Source organism: Euprymna scolopes, chromosome 45 (assembly GCF_053919585.1).
Source record: "Euprymna scolopes isolate OS-2025 chromosome 45, ASM5391958v1, whole genome shotgun sequence".
In the NCBI taxonomy this organism is placed as follows: Eukaryota; Metazoa; Mollusca; class Cephalopoda; order Sepiida; family Sepiolidae; genus Euprymna; species Euprymna scolopes.
Genome location: NC_136526.1, coordinates 62,526,291 through 62,551,488, shown reverse-complemented (window position 1 = coordinate 62,551,488; position 25,198 = coordinate 62,526,291). Strand labels below are relative to the sequence as shown.

General features: G+C 31.5%; 1 protein-coding gene across 2 annotated transcripts in view; it reads right to left on the bottom strand.

Moving 5' to 3' along the window:
• Window positions 1–206: 206 nt before the first annotated feature.
• LOC145269832 (hsp90 co-chaperone Cdc37-like) overlaps window positions 207–25,198 on the bottom strand; it is an 85,446-nt gene continuing 60,454 nt past the window's right edge. For both annotated transcript variants that reach the window (XM_080125547.1, XM_080125546.1), the window contains exons 4-11: window positions 24,416–24,520; window positions 22,722–22,772; window positions 19,869–19,934; window positions 16,533–16,691; window positions 11,800–11,915; window positions 6,464–6,599; window positions 3,177–3,245; window positions 207–530 (exon numbers count right to left, since the gene is read on the bottom strand). In XM_080125547.1, coding sequence (XP_079981673.1) covers window positions 294–530; window positions 3,177–3,245; window positions 6,464–6,599; window positions 11,800–11,915; window positions 16,533–16,691; window positions 19,869–19,934; window positions 22,722–22,772; window positions 24,416–24,520 — 939 coding nt within the window. In that variant the 3' untranslated portion in view covers window positions 207–293. The remainder of the gene's footprint in view (window positions 531–3,176; window positions 3,246–6,463; window positions 6,600–11,799; window positions 11,916–16,532; window positions 16,692–19,868; window positions 19,935–22,721; window positions 22,773–24,415; window positions 24,521–25,198) is intronic.

Here is a 25,198-nt window from a genome sequence, read left to right as displayed (position 1 = left end):
ATTGTAAGAACAAAAAACTAGTCGAAAAAAATTATAAGGACAAAAAACTAGTTGAAAAAATATAGGGACAAAAAATTAGTCGAAAAAATTATAAGAACAAAAATTAGTTAAAAAAAATTATAAGCACACAAAACTAGTCGAAAAAACATATAGGGACAAAAAGCTAGTCAAAAAAATTATAAGAACAAAAACTTAAAAATATTACATTTATATAAAAATTCCAATTGTAAATATTTATTGATATTGTCTTCGAAAGTTAACTTGCTTTTTTAATGTTTCAGTATTTTACATTTTTATTTGCCAGTTTCTTCAACTGAGATTTTATCTTCATTTTTATCTTCAATTTCTTCATAAACTTCTTCCTCTTCTTCTCCTTCTGCGGTTGTGTCGGCATTTCTGTTTGCATCTGGCACCCACAGACCAGAATCGACACACATCTTCATGTAGTGTTCTGCATCATTCGGATTCATTGTTTTTATCGTTTCGGTTAATTTCTGGATATCTTTTGACTCAAAACATTCCTGGAGTTCCTGTTAAAAATCAAAGCAAAAGAATAAATTAAAAACTATACTTGAAATTGAAAATTTATTTCATTAAGTTTTTAAAACTGAAGCATTTCAATGAATTTTTTTTAATTATACAATTTCAAAAAGTCTTTAAAACCAAACCATTTAAAATTGAACCATTTCAGTAAATTTTAAAAATTAAACCATTTTAGTAAGTTTTTAAATTGAACAATTTCAGTAAGTTTTTAAAATTGAACAATTTCAGTAAATTTTTTCAAATTGGACCATTTCAGTAAATTTTTAAAATTGGACCATTTCAGTAAATTTTTAAAATTGAACCATTTCAGTAAATTTTTAAAATTGGACCATTTCAGTAAATTTTTAAAATTGAACAATTTCAGTAAATTTTTTCAATTGGACCATTTCAGTAAATTTTTAAAATTGGACCATTTCAGTAAATTTTTAAAATTGGACCATTTCAGTAAATTTTTAAAATTGGACCATTTCAGTAAATTTTTTAAACTGAACCAGCCGACAATGATTGAATGCTTTCTTTGGACAACCAAGATTTTTGCGCAAATAATTCATATATTTATAATTGAAACATTACAATGTTTAATTTATTATACCCATCCCAAGGTGAGTTTTTCTACTAATATATATATATATATATATATATATAGCATGAATCAAAATGATCTCACACATTTGTTTTGTTTTATGGCCTATCAACCACTTTTGGGTCATTTAATGCTGAAACTTTAATTGTAATGTGTTAGTTGTTTTTGGTTTTACTTGTGGAATCTTTTTGTTATATTTTGTTGTATAGTTTGATCACTATCAGGAATTCAATATGTATTTTCTGGATCGATTTTGTTAAATATCCCCCTTAAACTATTCTGCTGGTAATGCTTCATTTGGACCTGTTTTAAGTGATGAGTATTGATAGAGAATTTGTAAGGATGAGATATTTTTTATGCTAATCAGTTATTATATCGAGTGCCAAGTCAATGGCAGACACCACTGCAGTAAACACTTCATCATTTCTTCATCTTTTCTTTAATTTTTTATTTTTATGGATGGCTGAGCATCTTACTCTGTCTCTATCCGTTGATCCATCTGCGTAGCTTTGTGAGTATTCTTTATATTTATTTTGGGTGTCCTCACACATTTGAAGGCTTAATAACAGCACTGTCGATTAATGCCTCAATTCATTCTCAAAAGACAAAGGATACCCCCTGTAGGGGCAGCTGCACATGTAATTGTGTAGCAAGGGTTGCGCAATACCCAACCACATCTTTCCTGAATCGGCACTGCTTGAGTACAGTGGCAAAGAGAAGTCCAGGACGACTGGAAATAATGCCGAGATAAGTGGAGAGCATATATAGCACCTGGAAATCCCAAATGGTCACCCATCTGGTATTGGCCAGAGTCATTGTTGTTTAACTTTGGTGATCTGATGGTAATCAGCATTAAATATGAAATAATGAAGAGATAAACTATTTTCTGAATGTACATGTGAAACGATTTTAAAATTAAATCAATTAAATTATTTTCTTTATTGTTGATACATTATTCGTGATGTTCGTGAATCGATAACTTTTGTTGCTATTTCGACATAAATTGCACATTTTAATTCATAACTAAATGTTTTTGATTTTAGATTTTCAAGAACGTTCAACTCAGGAGATCTTAAAGTCAACCAATATGAAGAAAAACACTGAGTTTTTGTTGGCAATGGCCGGCAGAACCGTAAACTGCCGGAAGGTGCCGAATGAAAACTTCTTGAAAATGCTGACACATTTATAACATCCTTCCCATGTTAAGAATGGATTTCTAAATAATATTATTTAGAAACCCATTCTTAACATAGGGAGGATGTTTTGTAGCTAATCTGAACTTTCGCCTAACAATGCACTTATGTAAAGAAGGTACTGTGTTGTTGTCGGCAATGCTTGATGGTTTCATAAAGCCGTCAACAAATTTTTTTCTTCTGCTTATTCGGATTTCATCGACTAAGTGTTTCAGCATATTGAAATTAAATGATCAGGAAACTTCCTTTTAAACTTTTAAGACAGTGATGTTGTGTGATACCACGTGGTCCCCTGCTCGACAACATCGCCGATTCTAATTGTTCCTGTACTCTCCTTCTTTTCTCGTTCTGGCCTTGTTGTCGTCTCACATTGGCTCACAAATATGAACAACATAAAATAAAACAAAATATAAAAAAACATCAGTTACAATTTGTGTGTGTGTGTGTGTGATACCATTGACTACTTACAGACTAAGCTCCTGATCTTAGTGGTCATCTGTCGAGGCAATGTTCATCAGCTGATTGACGTCAGCTCATCTTGATGTGCTCTGAGCCATTCTATTGTGTCAAACTCGCAACCCTTACAAACCCAAGACAGTCCCCAACTTTTCCTAACTGTCATGAACTGTTGCAAAACTATCACACCAGGATAGGATTGTTAATCAAGGTGTGACAGTGAACAGAAACAAAAGGACCGGATATGGTATCACTGTCTTAAAATTCCTAATAAACATCCAAAACTTCTCTAATTACTTGATGTCTTCTTCTTTTTAATTGGATCCGTGTGATTATTTTTGTGTGGAAATTTTTAACAAAAAAAATAAAAAAAATAACAGAATGAGAAATAGGTAATTCACCTTTGGTAGTTGCTCAAATACTTCAACAGGATCCAAACCACCTGGACCCAACCTTTTCTGTCTTTCCTCCTACAAGAAAAAATAGTATACCAAATTAAGTAAAATAATATCGCAAAAAAATAAAATTATGTAAAAGCCATAACATTCCAGAAAAAAACGTCTATGCATTCATCATCAGCAGCAGCAGTAGGTTGCAGTATTAAGAATGCTACAAGTGTCCTAGACTCTGCATTGGATGTTGGAGCTCAGAGCCAAAATAGGTTTAAATTCATATGAGAATTGACCACAAGACGTAGCTAATAAAAGTATTTGGTACTTGTACAGTTTAATCAAGACATTAAAAAATGAAAATATCGAAAAAAAAGTTTAAACTGTACGTATCTGTTATGGAATGAAGCTCTCCGAAAAAAAAAAATTTCACTTAATTTCATCAAGTAGTTTTTTTTTTTTACATCGAAAAGACAATTTGTTATGATACCAAGCAAAAGGTTCGATTTTTAGGAAGAAAAGCTAGAATTAAAAATGGGGAGGGAGTGTTGGCGCTTTAACTGGAGTTAACTCTCTGTGGCGTTTATAAACTCCAAACAAAAATTTAAAAAAAAAACAAGATGTCTGCCTTCAACGCGCTCTCATAAATACGTGTTTTTCCGATCAAATTAAGTGAAATTTTTTTTCAGAGATTTTCAGTTCAAAACGGATGCATACAATTTAACCTTTTTTTTTTTCGATATTTTCATTTTTTAATGTCTTGATTAAACTGTACAAGTACCAAGTATTTGGTAAAATTCAGTTCTTCTGGAGGTTGAAGGTTTAATCCTTAGTGCAGGCGACACTCCAAATTAAAATTGCAAATTGCTTAAGATTTCTACCCAGTCATGGCTGATGGAACGAGAGTATGCTACCTTTGTGGATTAAATAAAGAGTTCTATGCAGATACCTCTGTTCGACAAGATATACCGGAAGATAAACAGAAACACATTATGACATTCAAAATGAGAACAGTTGTCCAAATAATGAATTTGGCTAATGTTCAAGCGTGAGATTTAAATTTTGCACATTCTCTTCTCCAGTGTCTTATTAATCTGTTTTCCCTATACTTGTACAGTTGTTATATTATGAACCCTTTTAAGAACTCAAATACACAACAACCATTGGTGTAAGCAACAGTCCGTTTTTATTTCTCTTGTTGTTCTTGCTTATGGTAGAGAGAGAGAGAGAGGGAGAACGACAGAGAGAATTATTGTGGCGTCCGCTCGGTTGAGAAATAAAAAAATCCAACCCCAATCTTTTTTCTTGTGTCACTTTTCTCTGTCAATCTTTTCAAAACATCCACATAACTAGATTCCTTTCTGCTACATTTTTTCACAACAATAACAAAGTTTGTTTATATTTGTGAGAAATATTGCAACAATTCTAGTTTAGCTGTCATTTCCTCACATTCCATCCGCAGACGCATGCCACATTTTAATCCATATAAATACATATATGTATATACACCTATACACATATATATATACTAGCATGTCAACCTGGCTTAGACCGGGCCATTTGTGTAACACAGTTTAATCAAGACATTAAAATATTTAAATATTATAAGATAATAATAAAAACAGAAGAATAAAACAGAAATCAATGATGGAAAAAAAGGTATTTGTTTAGTTTAATATTATTGCACGGAGTTATTCTATTTTACAATTTTCCTTTTTATCTTCTCCAATCTCCGAATAGTCCTTTTTGTGTTCTTCTCGAAATTGTATAAGTTGGATCCATAATTGCGAGCGCTTTCGACAGAAGTGCTTCTATCATCCTCAGGCATATTGTAGAAATAAATGTAGAAATTGTCTTTTTTAAATTACATATATATACATTTTTTCATAGTCACGTGGTAGCTTATTACAAGTTAGGTGGGCAGACTTTTTTTATATATATATATATTAAATATATTTATATACATAAACACACACATATAATCAAAATTGATCCCAAACATTTCAAAACGTTTCAGCAGCACTCATAATTAATATTATTTATCTGAGGCTTCTTTGTTTTAGTGTACAACGCCTCGAGTATTCTTAGCCTATTTACATTTCTCTCACTCTTCAATACTCTTGTATTTTCTACCATAATTCTTCGAAATTCCTTTTTAGTTTAATCAAGACATTAAAAAATAAAAATATTGGAAAAAAAAAATTATATTGTACTTATCTATTATGGAATTAAGTTTCTCGAAAAATTTTTTTGCTTAATTTGATCAAGTAGTTTTTTTTAATTTTTTTTTTTACAGTGGAAAAAAAAAATTTGTTATGACATTCCTCTGCCTGTTCTACAAGTATCTGAACCTGGCTACTTTTTCCTTGCTGTCATAACAAATTGTTTTTCCTCCGTGAAAGAAAACTACTTGATCAAATAAGTGAAATTTTTTTTTTTCGAACTTCATTCCATAATGGGTACATACAATATAACTTTTTTTTTTTCAATATTTTCATTTTTATACATTCCTCAACACGCACGCACAAACATCTTAAGGAATCACAGGCCGGTAAATTGATATTAAGGATACAAGAACAATGTTACACAATGTTACACGATGTACATACATATAATCTGCTTAATAATGACACGTATACATCAAATACACCATACTTCAACTATATACACACATAAGTTTATTTAGTACTGTATATATATATATATATACGGCTGTATATAGACACCCACACAATGCAACAAATGCAAACGTGATGCTAGGCTGTGTAATATGTTAACTTTGGTCAAAATCGACTGTTTCTTCTTTTATTGGATTTCTTTGATTATTGATACTTACCAAAACATTCCAATACAAAATCTATCTAAGAACACTGCCAGGCACATAAAGAACCTTTATGTGAAACTTCATAAAAATCTGCCCAGCCGTTTTCGAGTCCATCGGAAACAAACTCACACACACAGACAAAATTCCTTTTACACAATAATAGAGATATGACGTTTTGTCATAATAAAACATGTTAGTCTAAAACCATACATATTGGATTTTTCGTGTAAAGTTATCATGTGTATGACCACTGCATGCTAGGAGTTGGCAATTTTTTTCTTCTATTGTTTTTATAGATTCTTTTTGAGGGGAAACCAAGTTTTACCGACGAACACCTGATTCATATTATTCCATGTGACTATGGAAATGCTAAAAAAATGTTGAAAAAAATAACAGAATTCGTAATTATACAACACTACGTCAACATTTTACTAGAACATGTTTTACATAAAAACAATGTTTCCAAATTTCTTACCTCCTCAATTTGCTGTTTTGCCTTTTCAATCCTCTTCTTAGCCAGAGCTCGTACTCTGTCCTTAAACGCTTCCAATTCATCAGTAAATGAGTTCATATATTGTTGGGGATCGTCCCTCGATATACAAGTGTTCATTCTAAAAAGACACAAAATTAAAACCAATGAAACAGTTGCGACAAAACCAATTCTAAAAGACACAAAATAAACATGAATGTAAATAATTGTGACAAAACAATTCTAAAAAGACACAAAATCAAAATTAATGTAAACAGTTGCGATAAAACCATTCTTAAAACACAAAATTAAAATCAATGTAAACAGTTGTGACAAAACAATTCTAAATGACACAAAATAAAAACCAATGAAACAGTTGCAACAAAACCAATTATAAAAGACACAAAATAAACATGAATGTAAATAATTGTGACAAAACCATTCTAAAAAGACACAAAATCAAAATTAATGTAAACAGTTGCGATAAAACCATTCTTAAGACACAAAATTAAAATCAATGTAAACAGTTGTGACAAAACAATTCTAAATGACACAAAATTAAAACCAATGAAACAGTTGCGACAAAACCAATTCTAAAAGACACAAAATAAACATGAATGTAAATAATTGTGACAAAACCATTCTAAAAAGACACAAAATCAAAATTAATGTAAACAGTTGCGATAAAACCATTCTTAAGACACAAATTAAAATCAATGTAAACAGTTGTGACAAAACAATTCTAAATGACACAAAATTAAAACCAATGAAACAGTTGCGACAAAACCAATTCTAAGACACAAAATAAACATGAATGTAAATAATTGTGACAAAACCATTCTAAAAAGACACAAAATCAAAATTAATGTAAACAGTTGCGATAAAACCATTCTTAAGACACAAAATTAAAATCAATGTAAACAGTTGTGACAAAACAATTCTAAATGACACAAAATTAAAACCAATGAAACAGTTGCAACAACACCAATTCTAAAAGACACAAAATAAACATGAATGTAAATAATTGTGACAAAACCATTCTAAAAAGACACAAAATCAAAATTAATGTAAACAGTTGCGATAAAACCATTCTTAAGACACAAATTAAAATCAATGTAAACAGTTGTGACAAAACAATTCTAAATGACACAAAATTAAAACCAATGAAACAGTTGTGACAAATCCAATTATAAAAGACACAAAATAAACATGAATGTAAATAATTGTGACAAAACCATTCTAAAAAGACACAAAATCAAAATTAATGTAAACAGTTGCGATAAAACCATTCTTAAGACACAAAATTAAAATCAATGTAAACAGTTGTGACAAAACAATTCTAAATGACACAAAATTAAAATCAATGTAAGCAGTTGTGACAAAACAATTCTAAATGACACAAAATAAACATGAATGTAAATAATTGTGACAAAACCATTCTAAAAAGACACAAAATCAAAATTAATGTAAACAGTTGCGATAAAACCATTCTTAAGACACAAAATTAAAATCAATGTAAACAGTTGTGACAAAACAATTCTAAATGACACAAAATTAAAATCAATGTAAACAGTTGGTACAAAACAATTCTAAATGACACAAAATAAACATGAATGTAAATAATTGTGACAAAACCATTCTAAAAAGACACAAAATCAAAATTAATGTAAACAGTTGCGATAAAACCATTCTTAAGACACAAAATTAAAATCAATGTAAACAGTTGTGACAAAACAATTCTAAATGACACAAAATTAAAATCAATGTAAACAGTTGTGACAAAACAATTCTAAATGACACAAAATTAAAATCAATGTAAACAGTTGTGACAAAACAATTCTAAATGACACAAAATTAAAATCAATGTAAACAGTTGTGACAAAACAATTCTAAATGACACAAAATTAAAATCAATGTAAACAGTTGTGACAAAACAATTCTAAATGACACAAAATAAACATGAATGTAAATAATTGTGACAAAACCATTCTAAAAAGACACAAAATCAAAATTAATGTAAACAGTTGCGATAAAACCATTCTTAAGACACAAAATTAAAATCAATGTAAACAGTTGTGACAAAACAATTCTAAATGACACAAAATTAAAACCAATGAAACAGTTGCGACAAAACCAATTCTAAAAGACACAAAATAAACATGAATGTAAATAATTGTGACAAAACCATTCTAAAAAGACACAAAATCAAAATTAATGTAAACAGTTGCGATAAAACCATTCTTAAGACACAAAATTAAAATCAATGTAAACAGTTGTGACAAAACAATTCTAAATGACACAAAATTAAAACCAATGAAACAGTTGCGACAAAACCAATTCTAAAAGACACAAAATAAACATGAATGTAAATAATTGTGACAAAACCATTCTAAAAAGACACAAAATCAAAATTAATGTAAACAGTTGCGATAAAACCATTCTAAAGACACAAAATTAAAATTAATTTAAACAATTGCAACAAAACTGACAATTTTTAGTACAAAGTTATGTTTTTAGTATTAATACCAAATACAATATCATTTTTTTTCTGAGAATAAAATTTTTTATATGTACCTCAGTCGAGGAGGAATTCTCAATGAAAGATTAGAGACAATAAAATCAACTAGTTGATGCATTTCTAAGATTTCTCTTTTCTTTTTTGAAAACAGCGGAGAGGGCCCAACCCTAACACCTAATAAAAAAATAAATCTATAATCACCTAATAAATAATGAAAAATAGAAACATAATCACCTAATAAAAATATAACCCAACAAGAAATAGAAATATCATAACCTAATAAAAACAAGAAATAGAAATATTATAACCTAATAAAAACAAGAAATAGAAATATCATAACCTAATAAAAACAAGAAATAGAAATATCATAACCTAATAAAAACAAGAAATAGAAATATTATAACCTAATAAAAACAAGAAATAGAAATATCATAACCTAATAAAAACAAGAAATAGAAATATCATAACCTAATAAAAACAAGAAATAGAAATATTATAACCTAATAAAAACAAGAAATAGAAATATTATAACCTAATAAAAACAAGAAATAGAAATATCATAACCTAATAAAAACAAGAAATAGAAATATTATAACCTAATAAAAACAAGAAATAGAAATATTATAACCTAATAAAAACAAGAAATAGAAATATCATAACCTAATAAAAACAAGAAATAGAAATATCATAACCTAATAAAAACAAGAAATAGAAATATCATAACCTAATAAAAACAAGAAATAGAAATATCATAACCTAATAAAAACAAGAAATAGAAATATTATAACCTAATAAAAACAAGAAATAGAAATATCATAACCTAATAAAAACAAGAAATAGAAATATTATAACCTAATAAAAACAAGAAATAGAAATATCATAACCTAATAAAAACAAGAAATAGAAATATTATAACCTAATAAAAACAAGAAATAGAAATATCATAACCTAATAAAAACAAGAAATATAAATATTATAACCTAATAAAAACAAGAAATAGAAATATCATAACCTAATAAAAACAAGAAATAGAAATATTATAACCTAATAAAAACAAGAAATAGAAATATCATAACCTAATAAAAACAAGACATAGAAATATCATAACCTAATAAAAACAAGAAATAGAAATATTATAACCTAATAAAAACAAGAAATAGAAATATCATAACCTAATAAAAACAAGAAATAGAAATATTATAACCTAATAAAAACAAGAAATAGAAATATTATAACCTAATAAAAACAAGAAATAGAAATATCATAACCTAATAAAAACAAGAAATAGAAATATTATAACCTAATAAAAACAAGAAATAGAAATATTATAACCTAATAAAAACAAGAAATAGAAATATTATAACCTAATAAAAACAAGAAATAGAAATATTATAACCTAATAAAAACAAGAAATAGAAATATTATAACCTAATAAAAACAAGAAATAGAAATATTATAACCTAATAAAAACAAGAAATAGAAATATCATAACCTAATAAAAACAAAAAATAGAAATATTATAACCTAATAAAAACAAGAAATAGAAATATCATAACCTAATAAAAACAAGAAATAGAAATATTATAACCTAATAAAAACAAGAAATAGAAATATTATAACCTAATAAAAACAAGAAATAGAAATATTATAACCTAATAAAAACAAGAAATAGAAATATCATAACCTAATAAAAACAAAAAATAGAAATATTATAACCTAATAAAAACAAGAAATAGAAATATCATAACCTAATAAAAACAAGAAATAGAAATATTATAACCTAATAAAAACAAGAAATAGAAATATTATAACCTAATAAAAACAAGAAATAGAAATATCATAACCTAATAAAAACAAGAAATAGAAATATTATAACCTAATAAAAACAAGAAATAGAAATATTATAACCTAATAAAAACAAGAAATAGAAATATTATAACCTAATAAAAACAAGAAATAGAAATATTATAACCTAATAAAAACAAGAAATAGAAATATTATAACCTAATAAAAACAAGAAATAGAAATATTATAACCTAATAAAAACAAGAAATAGAAATATTATAACCTAATAAAAACAAGAAATAGAAATATAACCTAATAAAAACAAGAAATAGAAATATAACCTAATAAAAACAAGAAATAGAAATATTATAACCTAATAAAAACAAGAAATAGAAATATAACCTAATAAAAACAAGAAATAGAAATATTATAACCTAATAAAAACAAGAAATAGAAATATTATAACCTAATAAAAACAAGAAATAGAAATATAACCTAATAAAAACAAGAAATAGAAATATTATAACCTAATAAAAACAAGAAATAGAAATATCATAACCTAATAAAAACAAAAAATAGAAATATCATAACCTAATAAAAACAAGAAATAGAAATATTATAACCTAATAAAAACAAGAAATAGAAATATCATAACCTAATAAAAACAAGAAATAGAAATATCATAACCTAATAAAAACAAGAAATAGAAATATTATAACCTAATAAAAACAAGAAATAGAAATATTATAACCTAATAAAAACAAGAAATAGAAATATTATAACCTAATAAAAACAAGAAATAGAAATATTATAACCTAATAAAAACAAGAAATAGAAATATCATAACCTATTAAAAACAAGAAATAGAAATATCATAACCTAATAAAAACAAGAAATAGAAATATCATAACCTAATAAAAACAAGAAATAGAAATATTATAACCTAATAAAAACAAGAAATAGAAATATTATAACTTAATAAAAACAAGAAATATAAATATTATAACCTAATAAAAACAAAAAATAGAAACATAATCACCTAATAAAAAAGGCATTAACACAATCACGTGGATCTTTGCTCATATGTTTCGAAAGCTCCAAAATGAACTGCATCACAATAGTTTGGTGAGCAACATGTTCCATCAGTGTTTCTTTCTAGAAAGAAAAAATACAAAAGATTAAATCGTTCATATCAATTACACATAATAAAGATTTAATAGAGAAAAGGGCAGTATTCTCTGAAGGACAATACACATAAATGACTAAGCCCATTGCAGGATAGCCAAGGCTAGTACTGCCTTTGAATGCCTCATTGGGAATGTGTGGGAGCATAGAAAAATTCGGCTGCAGACCAAACTTCAAGTATACCAAGCTGTGATTCTTACCGTCTTTATGTATGTTTGTGAAACTTGGACTGTATATGCCAGACATGCCAAGAAACTGAACTATTTCCATATGACCTGCCTCTGTAGATTGTTGAAAATTAAGGGACAAGACAAGATACCAAACACTAATGTTTTAGCCCGGTCAAACCTTTCATCAGTACACACCATATCATATTACAGCAGTGTCAGGTCTGATAGCATTTTTGTCTGTCATGCCTAAGTTTAAAATTTCGTCTATCTGTGACACTTCCGTTTGAAATAGCATTTTTGTATGTGGAAGATGCCTCGGTTTTAAGTAGCATGTTTGTCTGTCATGCCTCAGTTTGAAACATCATTTTTGCTTGTCCGTCACGCCTCAGTTTGAAATAGCATGTTTTCCTGTCCGTCTCACTTCAGTTGGAAATAGAATTTTTTCTTGTCCGTCACGCCTCAGTTTGAAATATCATTTTTTCTTGTCCGTCACATCTCAGTTTGAAATAGAATGTCTGTTTGTCCGTCTCACGTCAGTTATAAATAGAATTTTTGCTCATCTGTCACACCTTAATTCGAAATATCATTTTTTCTTGTCCGTCACATCTCAGTTTGAAATAGCATGTTTGCTTGTCAGTCACGCCTCAGTTTGAAATAGATTTCACATCTTTCTTCCGTGCCTCAGTTTGAAATAGCATTCTTGCTTGTCCGTCACACCTTAGTTTGAAATAGCATTCTTGCATGTCTGTCACATCTCTATTTGAAATAGCATTTTCGAATGTCTGTCACGCCTCAGTTTTAAATAGCATTTTTGGTTGTTTGTCACACCTCAGTTTGAAATAGACTTTACATCTGTCCATCACGCATCAGTTTGGAATAGTATTCTTGCTTGTCCGTTACGCCTCAGTTTGAAATAGCATGTTAGCTTGTCCGTCACGCCTCAGTTGTAAATAGCATTTTTCTATGTCCGTCACATCTCAGTATGAAATAGCATTTTTGCTTATCCGTCTCACTTCAGTTGTAAATAGAATTTTTGCTTAATCATCACACCTCTGTTTGAAATAGCCTTTTTGCATGTCCGTCACACCTCTATTTGAACTAGTATGTTTACTTGTCTGTCACACCTCAGTTGGAAATAGTATTTTTTTGTCTGTCACACTTCAGTTGTAAATAACATTCTTGCTTGTCCGTCACGCTTCAATTTGAAAAAGCATTTTTGCTTGTCCTTCACGCCTCAGTTTAAATCAAATATTCTGTCCGGGATCTATCTGGGATCATTTTACATTAATTTTAAACGTGAAACTGATTCCCAACTCCAAGGTTTAGAATAACTTTATTATATTTTTTTCATTCCGCCAAGTTTTTTAGGATATTCACACGTAATCGCTTTAAAAGAATAAATTTCCACACTAACAGACTGTACTTACAATAACCCTTATCCCTGAGTGGCTTCTGGGCCTTGATAAGTGGTGACCACCTTGTAAAAGAAAAAAAAAAAAAAAGTATCCCAAAACAATGAACTGTCCAAAGGAAAAAGACCTGCATGAAGATAGCAGAAATGGTTCAAGTGCAATCTGACATTCTCCCTCAAATAATTCAATTTTTAACTCATGGGAAATGCCGCAACTCACAAAGAGGCTACAATTGTTGAATCTGCATGAAATGAAAAATGCAAGAGAAAATGTGATATTAAAAAAGACAGAGCAGTCAGCACCTTTGCTACAGAATTATGCCACAGGTGTCCAACATACAGGAAATACTTCAGAGCTTGAATCGGTCTAACAAGCTAACACTTGCAAGATTATGGTCATCTTCACAAGCGATGGATGAACATCATATTTTTTTTTTTTACATGGGGGATCACCACTTATCAAGGCCCGGAAGCCACTTGGGGATAAGGGTTATTGTGTTTACAATAATCAATAGGATATCGTAGTAATAGTTGGTATTGGAGATTTGATAAAGTGTCTTACTTAAGGGGGCGATTAATCAGGAATTTGTTTATGTTGGACTTGAAGACATCCAAGTTGTAGTCAGGTGGGAAACAGGAAAACGGAAGAGAATTCCACAGGCGTGCACTTTTCAGAAAGAGGCTTTGTTCATGGAATCTACGTTTTGATTTAGGCACAGATAAAGAGTGGGGGAAATTACTGACAGTGGTTTTAGCTAAGCGGGTGTTTATCCTGGGTTTCGCTATTCAGCGGTTGTCATATATATATACATATATATATATATATATATATATATACACATATATATATATATATATTTTCGCAAAAATCAAGACACCAAAATATAGAATGAGAACATCATATTGTGTATTTTCTAATGCATTACAATTGTTTCATAACCATTCAGACAATTGTAAATATTATATCACTTAAAAATATTCCAAAATAGCTACTCTTCAGATGGTAAAATACACTATTTATGAATACACCCATTATCTCTATTTTAAGAGTTCAAGTAGTTGAACTCATTAGAACCACACCAACAATTAATATACAATATCCATCAAGTATTTTTTTTTAATTAAATATATTTATGTACACGCATGCCCTTTAAAATCTGTTAGATTTTAAATACACATGTCAACGACTAGTCAATGAACCGATACATGTGTGTAGTTAAAAATAAAAAAATGTAATCAACCTCAATCACACTGGTAGACACACACACATTTTTTTCTTCGCCATGTATGCGCGCACACACACACACACACACAAAAAAGATAATCATGAAATCGAAAAGTATTTTTTTAACAAATTCTTTGCTATTTAAATATTTTTTCTGCCATGTGTGCAATTTTAAAAAAAAAATATTCAGCTGTTCAATTTCACAATGGAGAAACATGTAGCAAAAAGCCCCCCGAAAAAAAAAAAATAACTTAAAGAGCGATTCTCACGCTGTTTTAACTCCAGCTTTGGCATAAAATGGAAGGAGCAAGTGACAACAAGCCACTACTTGACTTCAAAAAAAGGAAGCAATTTTTTAATCTCCTTGCATGGCATGTGCTCGTCTGAACTCCAATCTCTGGTCCCCCCCTCACCAATCTTTCACGAAAAACACCTGTCTAGCTGAATCCACTGTGAAAAATTTCCCCCACTCTTTATCTGTGCCTAAATCAAAACATGGATTCCATGAAGAAAGCTTCTTTCTTAGAACTGCACGCCTGTGGAACTCTGTTCCGTCTGCCTGCTTCCCACCTGACTACAACTTGGATGTCTTCAAGTGCAACGTTAACAAATTCCTAATGAACCACCCCCTTAAGTAGACACTTCATTAAATCTCCACACTAACGTAATGTACTTGCAATAACCCTTATCCGTGAGTGGCTTCTGGGCCTTGATAAGTGATGATCAATGTGTAAAAAAAAAAAAAAAAAAATGCACATGAAAGGGAATTAGAAATTGCTATGTATGCACACACACATGCGACTCGCGTTGTATCGTCAACACATCATCTCAACAACACCCGAGTCTTTAACTTCATATCGACGTTTAAAGAAAGTCAAGCTTAACTTGTTACGGCATATCAACCCTTTCCAGCAACAGCTTATGGCATATCAACTCTATCTGACAAACAACTCACAAAGATGCTCATGAAGCACTGTAAACTCCTGGACCTCACAACCTCACCAGCTACAAAGTTACTCCAACTAATATGCCTAAACTGAAAAATGCACATTACAAACTCATCACTGGACGTTCATGATCCGGCAGACTCACTGGTTACGCCAATCACCTGAACAACGTCGATGTCGCTTTTCTAGGGATGAAACTACTTCCTCATATTGTGACCGAAGAACTTGAATGCCTACTAGACACTGTCCTCGAGTGTCTAAGGTCTCTCTGTACAGGGGGTTTGTCAGAACAACCTGGCATGAGGACACTTTTTCCATAGAAGTAAACCCTGACCAAATATTCAAAATCACATAGTATTTACTGCCCAAATAAGATCTCCTCACTATGGCTAACCCAGATTAGCTTTTACGAGGAATGGTGCACCTTCTCCAAGTGATATTACCTCAAGTAATAGCACGAAGCTGGATACTCCACCAGACTAGATAAATTCTTGTCCTGGAATCCAGTAAGACCAAGAGACCAAAATTAAATATATACTACAACGTATGAAAATGGTTAATTGGGGAGAGGAAAATTGTTCTCAATTTCTTTACTAACTCAGTGTTTGAGAGATGAAGAAGTTAAATGGAACATTCGAATATCTATGTATCTCCTATAGATTTCAATTGTTAGCCCCAGGTTGTGGGCCCCTTGATTTCTGAGAACTTCGACTGAAGTAAAATAAAAAAAATTTGGAATATATTTTTGTTTTGGTTGCATACATCATACAAATTAACATTTATATTTTTTTTAAAATAGGAAAATTCTGGACAGAACAAAATGGTTAAACTTACCCCTTCCAGTTCGAGATCAATACACCACATGACCAAATAGTTGGCTGTTTCTTCGCAGACAAGATGTGAATGTTCTTGAAGGAAATCTTTGCTGTCTTCAGTTTTTTTTAACATTCCAAAATGTCGGAGTTCGTTTCGGTATTTTTTATTGAATTCCTCCTGAAAAACAGTTTTTTTTTTTTTTAATTTAAATATTTACAGACATAAGTCATCTCTTATATAAAAAGTTTGAGTTTAACATTAAAAAATGTCGGAGTTCGTTTCGGTATTTTTTATTGAATTCCTTCTGAAAAATAGTTTGTTTTTTTTTAATTTAAATATTTACAGACATAAGTCATCTCTTATATAAAAAGTTTGAGTTTAAGCGTGTGTCAACTATCGCTATTTTACAGGGAAAGGGAAGGGCACTAGAAAGAAGAGAATGTGGAGGTAGAACAGAGAGAGGGGATAAGAAAAAGAGAAACAGTTTTAAAAGAAACAGAAAATATCTAATTCCTGATGTAATCCTCTACTTGTATGAGACCCAGATACGTCCTAAAATGGTTTACCGTTGTCATATATGGGCGGAAGCTGCTCGGTCTTTCCTATCCTGCGTTGACAAAGTTCAAAACCAGCTTTGTCTTCCCTGCAACAACCTCTTTCACACAGAAGAGACGTAGCTAGCCTGTCTCTGCTTTATCGTTATTTTCATGGCAGGTGCTCGCCTGAGTTTCAATCCATATTCCTCCCACCAAACTTTCACGAAAAACACTCGTCTAACCAAAACCACAATCAATAGTTTCTCACAGTCTTTATCTGTGCCTAAACCTAAATGCAGATTCCATGAACAAAGCTTCCTTAGAAACCTGACAAGCAGCAAAATCCCACCCCTTCACAGTTGAGATCCCTAGATGTAAGAGAGCCTTCTACTCCAGTAGTTTCTTCCCCAGAACCTCTAGACTTTAGAATTCCCTTTTGGGTTCCTGCTTCCCCAATTGTACTGACATGCAGAAGTTCAAGCATAACGTGAACCGACATCTTGCTGCCCAACTCCCCACATAGTACCCCTGTAGCTTATATCCCTGATAGTAGCCCCCTACATCAAAGTGGCAATGTGCCTTGTTTGGGGTGAAAATATAATTTAAAAAAAAACTGCACGCCTATGGAACTCTCTTCCGTTGGCCTACTTTCCAGTTGACTACAATCTGATTGTTTTCAAGTCCAATGCAAACAAGTTTTTGATGAACTGTGCCCCTAAATAATCCAACTTACAAAAATTCCGCTACTTATGTTTACTACGCTATAACCACATTGACTAATGTATACCCACTAACCCTTATCCTCGACTAAGACTGTTAAAATTAGAGAAGATGATCATGTTAGAGATGTGGGTTACGTCACAACTGTAACGAAAAGTCACACGGGGCAGGAGAATGAGAAAATAAATGTTGTTGTTGTTACAACACGAGAAAGTGAGCTTGAGTTATTGTTTGCAACATAGACTTCTACAACGTGTGGGTCCCGTGTGTAAGTGAGTGTACTACACTACAAAATTAACTGCGGATGATGACTCTTGGAAGGCCAAAGTCAAGAAGTGTGTCCAGCTGCGCAAGGAGAGAAGAATTGAACAGTGGGAGGAGAGGCAGGCGCAAGAGGGCAGCATCAGCAGAGCCTGATGGAGGGTATCCCTGCGGAAAGTGCAATAGAATCTGTCGCTTCCGCTTCAGTCTGCTTAGTCACAGCAGCAGCTGCTGCCACCACTCAACATGACAACCTTCAGATATGATTCTCCATTGTCTATCTAGATGGAAGGACGCCATTAAAAATATTTGTACTAAGTAGTCATTGTACATAATTTGCATACATATTTAAGTATTGCTTATTTCAGGTTAATTAAATTGTAACAGCACGGATGCATGTATACAAATGCATACAAAATGTGAAATGCCATCACTGTAACGACTAAGACTATTAAAATTAGAGAAGATGATCATGTTAGAGATGTGGATTACATCATAACTGTAATGAGAAGTCACGCATGGCAGGAGATTGGTTGGTTGGTTGTTTTTGTTTTACGGCATATCAACCCTTTTCAGGTTATTTACTGCCAAATCCGGTGATTTTGAAGGAAGTTTTTTTAATAGAATATATTTGTTTTTTGCAAGTCAGTTTCTATTTAACCCATAGTTGGGACACCCTAACAGGTACTACCACTCCGGGTCAGAGTGGACCTGGAAGCAATGGCAATTAAAGGGTGCCTCCACACTCCCCAGAGCCCGCAAGCTGGGGCTTCACCATCGGATATAGTTTAAGGTCATATCCAAGACCAGCAGGAGATTGAGGAAATAAATGTTGTTACAAAACAAAAAAGTGAGCTTGAGTTATTCTTTGCGACGTAGACTTCTACAACGTGTGGGTCCCGTGTGTAAATGAGTGTACTATGCTACAAAATTAACTAAGAGATTCCAATACTTCCAGCAAATGTTAGATATTGGTGGGGCAATGCTGAAAGATGTGCTAGTCGACGATCATTATGATTGTTATAATATTTATAAAATTAGAATGTTATCATAGTGAAATAAATATTTACAGATAAAATTATTTACATTAAAATGTTTTAATAAAAAAGAATGTTAGAACACAAACAATAATTTAAAAATAGGTCGATCTTTAGAGTCTGATGTAGTCTTACGTAGAGGTCACTTAAACTGACGTTGACTTTAGGTAGAAAAGAACCTGTATTAAATTTTGTGTTAAGAATCAGGAGAGAGAATAGACAGTAGGAGTCAAGAGAGGGAGTAAAATGGTCCAAAGACGGTAATGGCTCCCAGTAGAGGGGATCACGATGTTGTTAGTCTAGGACTAGTGTTGCAACTTCTAATGGGGAAACATTGGTAAATAAAGTTGCTGAAAAGACAACTTGAGATTTGCTGATTCATTGGGATGAATCTTCTTTGCAGGTTTTTCAAGGATCCATCAAACGAGATCAAAGACGGAACAGATATGTTTCTCCGATTGGCCCAATGTTACAACCTGAGAGGACTGTTATTTGTCGCTTTCTGTTGTAAATGTTACCTGCCCGTTGTTATACTGTATCTGTTAATATAGCAACACTTTCGTAAGTGTTATACATGCATCAATTCAACGAATGCCAGAAAAAACTAGATAGATGAGCACATGTATATTCACTATTTAACGTATATACACTGTATACACACATTCATTAGAAGATTTTATACCACTAGATGATGCAGGAGTTTAAACACATGTATACATAATATATAGTCCCCACGTATACAACACAAATATATTATTAAAACATTTTAAAACATGAGAAAAAAAAAGATGAAATTTTACCTGCCGAGCTCCTTTGTCTTCCTCGGATAATTCCTCTTCTGGTACTGTTTTCTTTCTGTTGATTAACTAAAATAAAAATAAAAAGGGGTGTTTATTCAGTTTTATCTCAATATTAAAAAGAAAGTGAAAAAAATTAAACAAATATTTTATTATGTACTTATGTGTCACGTTTAAAAATAACAGTACACCAAAAATTGTTGCTTAACTAACAAAAAGAGAGATAAATATAAAATACAAAGAGTTATCTCCCTTTGTAGAGATTTTCCAGAGGCAATTCAAAGCTGCTTCCATTATGAGTGCAAGCTATTTGTGTTTCCAGTGGTTGTACCCCGTAAAGGTGAGGTCCCAGAATCAGTTCATCCTGCTTCATTATCCCGAGCTGGGTAATAGTAGTAATACTATTTTGTAATACTGTTGGATAAACGCCAGGCAATCCTGGGTTAGGGTTAGAATGCTGGGTAGAAAGCAGTCATTCAGTTATTGGTTTAGCTATCTGTCTAATTGTCAAGATATCTAGCAAAGTAAATAACAGAGTTGAATCATGCGAAACAATAAGTGAGCATTGCAGGTGCAGAAATGGTCAAAGGGTAATATTGTTATATGTATCAAACTGGGTGACCGTTGAGTTGCACTGGAAGGTATGCAAACAGGGATCAGATCTGACATGTCAAGGTTTCTGGTTTGAATAAACTGAGTTAATTTTAGTGAGTTGGATTTTCAGACCACAAAGAGACAAGGTGAGGTTCCAGAATCAGTTCATCATTCTGCTTCCCTGGACAATAGTAGTAATAACATTTTATAATACTAATAGCGATAACAATAGATTAGCCTGATTTTAAAACTTTTAAGAAACAAATAGAATAGAGTATAATATCTATAAAAGTGTGTGTCTGTGTGAGGACACTTCTCAACCTATATACTTAATGAATTTTTGATCTACAAACATTAAATTTGCTATATAGCGTATTCAGACATGTGGAAAACTTTTAAATCAGTTTTCATCTGGAAAAGGGCCTGTGAAGGGGTCAAAATTGAGAAATTGATACGTGGGATTCATAAAATTTTTCTGTTTGCTAACTTTTATAATTTTGTAATACTAATGTCATGTGCGAATCGTTTACATTATGTTAAGATTAAGCAGGTTTGGAAACATATTGTAAAGCTGCTGTCAAGCTGGCCTAATGGTTATCATACTTGACTCATTGTTTTTTGGTTTTGATCTCAGCTTAAGTACTTTTTTTTTTACTTACAAGAAGTGAACTATTTATTTATTGCGGACTATTATCCTCTGTTTCACGACGTTTCGGCCAACTATTCCTCTGGACTTCGTCAGGTGGTAACCGTGATGGATAGGAACTGCATTCTCAGCAATCACTGCCATCCGTAGTTGTTGTCATCTCACCACGTTTTTTGGCCAAGTAAGCCTCTGGCTGGCTTTGGGTAGGACTTAAACCGCTATCATCAGACAATGCTCATCAGGAACCGTAGAGATTAAACATCTCTATCAACTGTGCCATGGGCCATGAAAGGCGATCAAGGTTGGATTTTTTTTTTATCTTATAAATTCATGTTTATTTATCTGATCTTCCATGGTCGGGTCCATACCGAATGGTATATATATTATTTTAATTGGAATTCATTATTGAGACGAAGGCCAGAGGAATAATTGGCCGAAACGTTGTGAAACAACAACCAATAAAGATGAGAATAATAGTCTGCAATATTAAATTAATATAAATAATACTAATCTCAATAATGAATTCCAATTAAAATAATATATAATATATATTTGGTACGGACCCGACCATGGAAGATCAGATAATAAATAAACGTGGATTTATAAGATAAAAAAAAAATTCAAACTTGATTGCCCTTTGAGGCCCGTGGCGCAGTTGATAGAGACGTTGTATCTCTATGGTTCCAGATGAGCATTGTCTGAAGATAGCAGTTTCAGTCCTATCCAAAGCCTGCCAGAGACTTACTTGGCCAAAAAACATGGTGAGACGACAACAACTACAGATAGCAGTGATTGCTGAGAATGCAGTTAGGAGATTCAAAGTTCCTATCCGTCGCGATTACCACCTGATGAAGACCAAAGGAATAGTTGGCCGAAACGTCATGAAACAACAACTAATAAAGATGAGAATAATAGTCCGCAATAAATAAATATAAATAATACTCATCTCAATATTGAATTCCAATTAACATAATATAAGTGAACTGCCTAAAAAAACATAATACTCGCAAGGTCATGTCTCAATTTCTTTTTCTTTTATTTTTATTTACAGAACTTAACATTATGTTTCAAACTGGGTAAATCTTCAAGTAATAAAATAAAAATAAAATAGCATGAAATAAATATTAAAATAATAATAATAATATAGAATAAAATAAAACTAAATAGTAATAGTCTATATATCTACAAAAGTGAGAATGTGTGTGAGTGTGGTGTGTGAGTGTATGTGTGTGAGTGTGGTGTGTGTGAGGTGTGTGTGAGTGTAGTGTGTGTGTGTGTGAGTGTATGTGTGTGAGTGTGGTGTGTGAGTGTAGTGTGTGTGAGTGGTGTGTGTGTGTGTGTGTGTGTGTGAGGACAACTCAACTTCAAAATATTTTTAGTCTACAGATTTGAAATTTGGTATATAGAGTATTCAGATGTGGAAAACTTCTTAATTGGCTTTCATCCGGAAAGAAGTACTAATGAGTCAAATGTATCTTTTCATATTGCATCAAACAGATGATTCATATTTAATAGATTAAACTTTTACAGAAGCGTTTATCTATAAAAAGTAATGGGGTCAAGGTTAAGGTTAGAGTTAAAAATGGGGCTATATATACTGCATGCGTCACACTTACTGTTTTAGACTCCTTCTCTTTACACAATGTATCCACATTCCAAGGTTGGCGCTGCAATAGAGAAAATTAGACTTAGAAAATTATTTTCCAGCAAAATATGTATTTGTGTGTGTAAATAATTATATTTTAAAAATAACATTTGTCTTTACATACGCAGTAGTTTGTTGCTACACAGTCATGAGCATGTTTCGGTCTACTAGTATTTACTAACGTTTTCGAAAATAAGGGTTGTTGCCTGATGAGGTCCCTAGTTAAAATTAAACGTTTTTATATAGTTTTAAAGGTTAAAAAACTTCCAAGACTATATATATATATATATATATATATATATATATATATATACACACACACATACATACATATTATGTGTAATTTATATAAATAAGCAATTAGATTCATTGTTATTTATATCTATAAGTTAACATTTCCATTAACCAATGGCAGGGCTTTGCTCAGACAAATGTTCAGCTGATTTTCACTTCCTCCTCCTTTGCTCCGTCTTTAAGACGGTTAACTCACTCTTTTCTTTGTAAATGTGTTGAACTAATAGGTGACCTTGTTTTAACACCTGCAATGCTTGGAGTTATACTGTTATACTGTTTTCTACTTTGAGCTTCCAGTAATGGGTCGTCGTTTTTGTTCATCAATTTTTGTTACGCAACATGCTTTTATGCTTTTAATATCTGGTTTTTAAATCCATTTATCCCATTCAATAGTCAATGGGCATGCATTTATCAGGCAAGTTTTCACTTAACCTCTAATTCACCTGTTTCTTTGTTCTTTTTGGTAGGGATAAGTTTTTTTAGATAAAATTAAGATTTTCAATGTTCTAAGTGTTTCCACAGATAACTTCAACTGGTCAAGATATCATGCTTCTAGATTCATCAGATAGAATTTACATTTTGGGAGTTCCCTGTATTTTGCGTATAACATCACTTGGGCTAATTTTCCTGTGTTTCACGGGTAAGTAGATTATTCTCTAAAACATCAAAAAAAAAAGTTGTACTGCATTTGCTGTTAATGATCTGGATATAAAATTAGATATAATGGAAATGGATATTGTGTTAGACCTGAAAAATAGATCGTTTGGCCAGAGAAATGTAGCCGAGAAGTGAGAAATTATCAAAGTTAGGCGCCCAACTCCTTTATTGGTGAATAAGGTTAGAACTTGTTCGTTCCAATCCAAATGGTTTAATGACATTGACTGGTGTTATGTGTGAGTAAATCTGAGGAAAACTCTATTGTTGGCCTTGCTTGCTTTTCACGTCTAAATCAGAACAATCATGGACTGATACTAGCAAGGTACGTTAGTCAATCTGTGCTTTACAATGGAGAGTCACGCAATAGCAACTAAGATGACTTACTTTGGGTCCATGGACCATGGGTTGAGAATTGAAGTTGACAGAGGGCAGGGGGGGTATGAGTAGCAATAATAGGCTAGTCGCCACTGATATATATATATATATATATATATATATATATATGAGAATGACAAAAAAGAGAAAGGAGAAACAGTCAAAATCCAAATTTACCTCCCCTCCCATTATGTACGAAGGTTCACATATATTTTGTAGCGTTAGTGACAGGAGATTAACAGAAAATGTATTGGTAAAAGCTTCGATGGCTGGCCTCCTTATCGACATAATTCGGCATGCACACCACACCACACCATGCTAGAAGACACCAAGACATACCTCTTCTTCTCTCTTTAACATTTCTTCCTTTTCACGGAATTTCTTTTCCTGATCTTCCAGTTCATGCTTCTTCAATTTCAATTCTTCCATTTCTTCAGTCGGCACCTGAGAACCATTCGTTAAACAGAGAATATTTTATAAACAAGAGAAAAAAATATAACATTTTTATAATAAACTTTACTTAATATTGACATAACTTAACAATAAAAATTTGTGTTGATATTAACATGTGTATTGTTTGGTTGTTTTTGTTTTACAGCATATCAACCCTTTTCAGATTATTTAATGCCAAATCCAAAGATTTTGAAGAAAAATTTTTTAATAGAATATATTTGTTGTTTTCAAGTCGGTTTCTATTTAACCCATAGTTGGGACCCTAACAGATACTACCACTCCGGGTCAGAGTGGACCTGGGAGCAATGGCAGTTAAAGGGTAGCTCCACACTCCCCAAAGCCCGCAAGCTGGGGCCTCACCACTGGATATAGTTTAACGTCAAATCCAGGACCAGATATTAACGTGCGAGTGATAGTCTTTTTGTAAAAGATAAAAATAGTTTTTATCAAACATTTTCTATGATTATTAAAATAAGCGTCATTAATGATCATAATTAAACTATGAACAGATATATTGCATATATTTTGGAAATTAAATATTCATATAATTTGATATAGTGTTAAAGCTTTGTAATATTGTGTGATTTAGATTTTCTCTCAACAAATCTATATATACATAAAATGAACATGTCTGTGTGTACATTTCCCTACGCAATAACTCCGTCAATT